This window comes from Coloeus monedula, assembly GCF_965178545.1.
Source record: "Coloeus monedula genome assembly, chromosome: 1".
NCBI classification, from domain to species: domain Eukaryota; kingdom Metazoa; phylum Chordata; class Aves; order Passeriformes; family Corvidae; genus Coloeus; species Coloeus monedula.
In genome coordinates, this window is record NC_138781.1 from 20216268 (window position 1) to 20223725 (window position 7458).

The following is a 7458-nucleotide window of genomic DNA, read 5'->3' on the forward strand; positions in this document are numbered from 1 at the left end:
TCTCAGTTACCCAGAAACTTATTCCCCTTTTCTCATTTTCTTCCCTTTTTTCCTTTCTTGTTTATTCTCACTGCAAATAGTTGGGTTTGAATGAAACAACCAAATAAAAAAACAAAGGCAAAAATTGCTTAATTTCATTTGTTTCTAACTCATATTAACAAAATTAAAAAGTCAGCTAGATGAGCCAGTACAGTAAGCAATTTATTTTGTACATACTCATGTCTCTGTATGTAAGCCATAAACACTGCAGAGAGCAGGCTGGCATTTCTTCTCCTGTTCATTCACTACACATTAAAATTTCCACAACCCAGAATTTAATCTCTCATTTCAAACAAGCTATTAGGTGCTATGACTAAAGAAGAGGATATTTTCTGTGAAACCAAAACACATAAAGAGCCACTAAAAATGCTTTTCTTCTATGACTACCCTGCACTGTTGGCCCTTTTCCATAACGCAAGTGTTGTGATGCCAAGGATTATGTTTTGTGTACCTTTCATAAAAGAAACCTCTTTTCCCTCAAGTCAGTGAGTGGGGAAGTCTCAGTCACTGGACAGGCTTGACAACTGATTATACTGCCAGCATAAACAAACAGAACCCTCAGTAATGCATATTATGGGTTGTTATTCTATCTTGACATTCCAAATACCCTCCAGTGCCTCTTTACAGTTGCTCAGATACCATTGGAGTCCTTGGAAATCAGCACGTTCACCAAGACTCAGAACCAAAAGTACTGGTCAATGAATAATTTATGATGGGAAACAATCACACAAAGAAGACAGAGCGAGGAACTGAGGTCCTCAGCATTCTGGACACAGCCAGGTCTCCTACCCATCTTCTGTTTGTGCAGAAAACCCTACTACAGCATGCTATAAATTAAAATCTAATGAAACAAAAATGACAAATTTGGGTTTTGTATAAACCAAATTTAACTCAGTACATTGAACAGGTCTAAGGGGCTACAAACAGGAGGTCAATCTGTACTTTAAGAGTTATCTAATCCGGCAAAAACCTGTTTTATTGCCCATTACAAGGAAATCTTTTTCCTAGATTTTGAACTCTAGAATATTATTCTATTATTTTATAGACCCTGTTTGAGATAAGAAATTCTAAACAGCAGTGAGAAAACTCACTGCATGTTTCCTGACTTAGAAAGGATAATCTTAGCTGAAAATATGCAATATGCTTTTTTTTAAACTTAAGCTTATCTTCATCAATCTTTCTACAAGGCATATCCACGCTGGTAGATAATTAGTCACAAATGTATGTGTTCCAACTGAAGGAAGCTATCACATCTTTGGACAGATTCCTTATTCCATCCAGCTTTGGATAGACATGGAAGTGTAGAACCTGGCAAGGATTTCATCACAGCGAAATAATTCATTATTTCACCTATATCAGCCAGTAATGGAGCTGTTCTGCTTTATACCATTGAAATGCAAACATTGCTAGTGTATCGATACTAACAAATACAAGAGATGAGAAAGTATTTTCTGTCCTTGGAGCCAAGTGCAAGATCTTGCATCTACACAGAGCTGTGCTCTTTTCCATCTGCCCTAAGCAGGGGAACTGCATCTAAATTACCTATTGGGAATGGTCCCTGAAGTGCAGTTATCTCCACAACCATGTCGCAGCAGTTCCTGTGGAAGTGGCAGATGCCAGAAACAACTCATAGAAAAGCATTAAACAGCACATATAACACAACACCAGCCTGTGCTCTCACACTGTCATTTACCAGTTTTCTGGAGGACTGTGATTCTGGCACAGTGTCTGTACTAGCATAAAGGCATTCTACCTGTAATAAAGATGAAGTTATCTTTATGTATGTTTTCTTTACCTGGTTTTCAGAAGTTTTAAAATGTTGCCTTACTGCAGCCAAAATATCTTCCGTTTCATTCCGTGAAAAAAAATAACAGTCTTCATCATGTCTTAAACTAAGCATACTCTGTAGGTAAAATTTATAATCCTTATCATTCAAGCTGAATTCTGAAGAACACATATCTCTATGATGAAGAATGTAGTAGAGAAGGACAAGAGAAATTCTCTCAAATACTTCTTCACTGAGATGGTCTTCTAAATCTCCTCCAGCTACTAGTAACAGAGCATCCGGTTCAAGGCACTGTGAAGAAATAAAAATTAATGGAAATTCCACTCAAGTGACATGCTGCCAGGCATCTGCAAATACAGATAGGAAGGACAGCAGGAGAATACCACTTCTATATTTAAGGGATCAAACCCAAAACTACACAGATGCAGGCTGACAGAATGGCAGGAGGAGGGTGCAGGTAATTCATTGCAAGATCATACCATGGGGTTTTTTTCCAGACCCCTTTTTATTTTTAAGAAAAGTCAAGTGCCCTAGAGATGGGACTTTGAACAACCTTGTCTATTGGGAGGTGCTCCTTCTCACAGTAGGGGAAGTGGAACTGATGCCTTAAGAGGCCTCACAGAAACAGAGACTAGACAGGAGTAAGGGAATAAAAGTAGGTATTTATTTGAAGGCCCTTCAAAGGCACCCCCTGGGGACTCTGAAGCTATTCTCAAAATGGACCCCAAGATGGACCCCAGGTCACGAGTTCTTCACCCTTTTATAGGTTTGGTTCATTTGTATAGCAGGGTTAATTCTCCAATTAAAGCTTCAGTTTTACCCTCAGCTTGCCCCCCCCTTAGAGGCTCTTTGGTTTATACTTTTGGCCTAGGACAGTCTTGGTGTCCTTGGAAAGCAGGGCCACAGAGGCTTTGTTATGCCTACCTAGCACGAGAGCAGAAATTAACAGGCTACAAGAAACTTCAGAGTCACACACCAAGCAGTACAGAATTTGAAAAACATAAAAATTAAAACCTAAGGCATCAGAACTACATGATCTTTAAAGTCCCTTTGAACTCAAACCATTCTATGATTCTATTTTATGATTCTATGATTTAGTGGTTTTAGACTCAGTACAATTAAGAATAATTCTGATCAATCATTGCAGAAAGCAAAAGCCTTCCACTGGCTTCAATAGATTATACTGCTGGTTATAAATTTATTAAATAAGGGCTAGGCTTATTCATATTTTCATCTGTGCATTCTATGTGTTTACATTATAAGATAAAAACAGTTGCTGAACTGTAGTTAATTGAGGCTATGTAAACAGAAGTTATATCATATTCAATGCACTGTTCAGAGACTTAATTGACCCTATAATCAGACAGCTATTTTTATGTTTCTCAGTGGATTCTGTTAACTGCAACAATGAGATCCAGTGCAGAGAGCCAGCACAAGGTCTAACCCCATTTAGTCCTTCAAATGCATTTCAAGAGAGACTGAAATTACATATTCATCATGTGAAGGCTTTACATCTGAGCACAGATCTTTTAATACGTGTATACATACACACACACACACACACACACACACATCTATCTATCTATCTATCTATCTATCTCTCTCTCTCTCAATTTTTTCTTGCTACAAAGATGCTTTGCAGAAACTTTTGCCTCTCATACAAAAGTTAGTCTGTAAATTAGACCAGAATAATAGAGGTCTATCTCAGGCCGTGACAAGACACTGAAGTCCAAAATAAAGAATCTTCTTGAAGAGATCTTGTAATTAATGTTATTCATTCTGTATCTGTTTTTTTCTTACAGATTCCTTTCTAAGCATGTTATAGATGTGTCAGCTAATCTCAAGAATGGTAGAGCAGCTGAACTGTACATTTCAGAGAAGAAACTACAACACATGAGATACCATGGGAGGATCAACACTGCACTCGAATAAATTAATGAATCCAGACAGGAAACAGTTTGTAAGAATAAATTTTTTGTGGCTACAAGCATGATGTATTGGTTGGTGGGGCTCACCTTGTATGTTAGTTCATTTTCCTACACTGAAGCTCACATTGTCATGTTCAGAAGTCAAAGTTCCTTGGAGGAACTGAGAGAGCTGCTACTTTTTAATATGAAGAATTCTAACCAAAAGTCTCAAAATACTGAATCTAAAATAAAAGAAGAAATGAAAACTGTGGATATTAATATCCAAATTAACTATTTATATACCTAAATAAACTAGATTACAGTATGATTCACTGTGTCCTGCCTACTTTGCTTTTCAAGGTCTTTAAGCCTAACTTTTCCTAATGCAGCCTCTGAGAATTACTCTTTGGACTAGGAGGAGTCTATTCTGTTTTCTGTCCCAAAGACCTCGAGTCAGTCAACCAGCCTTTATGAACACGCAGTAGTAATACAATAAATATATGGCATGAAGTTGAAGATTTTCAAAGATTTCTATAAGATTTTAAAACCCACTGAGGATAAATTGCAATCAGTGAGTCCATTGTTTGCAATCTTGCAAGGAAGATGACTGAAAAAAAATTGCTATTTAGAAGGAAGCAGGTGCATTGTAAAAGTTACTCCATAGCATATGGGTAGCCCATGGTGAGTGACCCTTGAAGAGATATTAAGAGGATATAAATTGGTTTGTCATTGGGTTGGTTTTTTTGTTTGTTTATTGGTTTGGGGGTTTTTTTGCTGCTACTAATATTTTTACAGGAATTACCATCTGCATGTCCTTGATTTAGAAATGCTTACTTCCTATAAAAAAGAAGCCCAGAACCTGGGCACTGAAGTCTGAGTTTCTTTTGTTTAAGTGGCCAGAAGTACCAAAAAGATTTTCTTACCAAGGCAAGAAATATATGACTTCTGTGTGTTTAGGAGATGAAGTGTCAGATGCCATTCAATAGCTGCCAGCCCCTGCCCAAAGGGTCTTAGGACCACTACATAACAAAAAACCAGAAGAAGGTCTAAAATAAGTGTTAAACTTCACTGCTTTTAAATGCCCATTAGAGATATCATAAAAAATAATAATAAAAAAACTCTGAAAACAAAGTTATGTGGTATAAATGGAATCCTGGATTTAGAAAGGAAATTTGAATCTGAAATCAATTAGTGATTCCCAACAAGTATGAGAAGAAAATGCCAAGATAAGGTGGGGCATTCTGTTTCAAATTTTTATGATTCTGAAGGATAGTGCTTCTTGCACAGTTTTTGCTGTCTTGGTTTACCAAATCTTGTTAAATAATCATGGATGATTTCAGCATAGTGCCATGTGGATTCCATGTGACTGAAAATACCATATCTCTCTCAAGGATTTCCTACAGAAAACCATGCTCCTGTGGTGCTGGCACAGAAATACTGACAGTGCAGGATGTGTGCAGTGTTTCTGGCTCAGGCGACACTGAGGAGTACTGGAAATGGTGAAAGTCCTCAAACTCTTCCTATAGGAAATTTCCAAGATGAAACCTGAACAGAGCAGCAGAACTGACAAAAGTCAGCCCCAGCTATGTTTCCTTTAGATTTCTTCAATCCAAGGACACAGTGGGCAAGCTCTCCAGGAATACATCACAAATACAAGAAAAAAGCCATGGCACTCAAGAAGAAAAACAAAGAAGATAAACAAAAACCTACTCCCATTTACTGAAGTTTAGGAGGACTCTATACCCACGTTTAATACAGTGTCAGCTTTCAATCTGGGGCCATATCTGATGCATATTCGTTGCCCATATGTGAATAATCTCCTTTATAAAAAATTATCCATTTAGGTAATGACAGACACCTACAATATTTATATATGAAATTTCACATATGGGCTCATATGAAAAATGGGAGCATTTTTAGAAAGGGTCAATTAAGTGAGCAGCTGTCTACTGCACAGGATGAAAAGATTCCCATTTCACTGGCTTGGTAGAGTGCCGAGAATAGCACCTTGTAAAAGCATTCACCTTTCTGACCATCTTCATAAGTGTGGTATAAAGTGACACTGCTGTATGTAGGTCACTGAACAGTGCCAGAGCCAGAGTAATGAAAGCCAGGGCTGACCAAGCCCTTTGTTGTCCTTTTCAGCTAAGTTGCTCACTAACACTGTCCCTGTCCTTTCTTCATTGAATCAGGAATGAGTTCTGAAAATATTCTCAAGTAGACAACCAATCCCTCTGTTCAACTGTACCCTGGACTACTTCCAGTTTCAGTTTGGATTTGTAGATTCATTGTTCTGCCTTTCATTTTCCTTGACCTGAACTGCTTACCAAAACCCTCCCCTAAATCTTGAATGTTTCAGTGAAGTGGCACATAAATCTCAGACAATCCTGTCTGGGTTTTATTTTTATGAAGTAAAATCCAGAACAACAACAAAAAAAAGTGGCAGAACTGGTCCCCAGCATTTACCTATGTCTTTCCATGGTGGAAATCCTGTGCCCCACATACAAGCTCATGCTTTTATTGTTAGATCAGTTTTCAGTAGAAAAATTTTTGCTGGAAAACAAACACTTGGCAACTTTAAAAGGAAAGTTATTAGTGTTATGCGACTGAAGCATGGCATTTTTAAGGAATGTCTCTCATGTTTGGAACATCTCTTCATGAGCTCAAACAATAAATAATAATAATTCAAAATGAAACACAGCAGGGACAATTTTTTTTGCTGCAACAACACGTTTTTTACATGTTTAGGTATCATATTCAGGACAGTATCACTAACAAATAATGTTAGAACTCACTGACGATCCTGTAAAGATATCCCTCATTAATTGAAGCACTAACCAGATTACAATCCTCTTGCATGCCATAAATCCGCTGTGGGCACTCAGCTCTCTCCAGTAACATTTTGACCAGTTCTCGTGAGTGGTTCATGTGGAGCTCAGTGTTTTCAGCTGAGAGAACGCGTAAAACTTCCACCAGAGAGCCTCTGCTGGGAGGATTGCTGCCATCCTGCCCATGCTCTTCCCCAGGCTGTCCTTCAGCAATGAGCACGCTGAATATGAAAGCAGAACATACCACCCCAAGAGCTGGATGCTTGGTCAGAAAACACATCTCCTCTTCCTGCAGTGTGTGATCTGCACTGAATGTTGGATTGTTGTTTGCCCTTCACAGCTTAAACTCGAAACCTGAAGAATCTGAATGGTAAAGGGGGAAAAAACCCAATCCTTTAATTAGTGTGAATGCAATATGTTCGAAAGGATTTATTAATTGGTCGGCTAAGCTGATTTGCAGTGACAAGCTGTTTTTGAACAACAGGGAGCCTGTAAGGGCTTTACAGCACAGAACAGCAGGAAACTAAGACAACCATGGCCTCAAAACTTCTTTAGAATTACCAACAAGAGGTTGTCTCAAAGTGCCCTTCCCTCTTCTTAAAAATAAAGTCTATGGCTTTCATTTCAGTGTTATGTTATTGCACTCACTAATAATTCTTTTTAGTAAGAACAGGAAAATACCATGGCTTTCACTTTCATTTAATTATGAAAACAGTTGTTTAGGAACAAAAATAGCTGCAAATAAATATTACTACTCTAATACTGATATGAATCTGCAGTAATTACATTACACAGCAATAATGTAAAGAAAGTTATATTGTCAAAACACTTTACCAGCATTACTAAACTCCATCTATACAGCACAAAAAAAGAAGGAACTGGATGTACTTAAAAATTA

General features: G+C 37.8%; 1 protein-coding gene across 1 annotated transcript in view; it reads right to left on the bottom strand.

Moving 5' to 3' along the window:
* Positions 1-6840, bottom strand: part of SLC39A12 (solute carrier family 39 member 12) — a gene marked incomplete at both ends in the record, with an annotated part of 33622 nt that extends 26782 nt beyond the window's left edge. The window contains 2 exons of the mRNA XM_082286324.1: positions 1835-2116; positions 6571-6840. Coding sequence (XP_082142450.1) covers positions 1835-2116; positions 6571-6840 — 552 coding nt within the window. The remainder of the gene's footprint in view (positions 1-1834; positions 2117-6570) is intronic.
* Between the last annotated feature and the right edge of the window lie 618 nt (positions 6841-7458).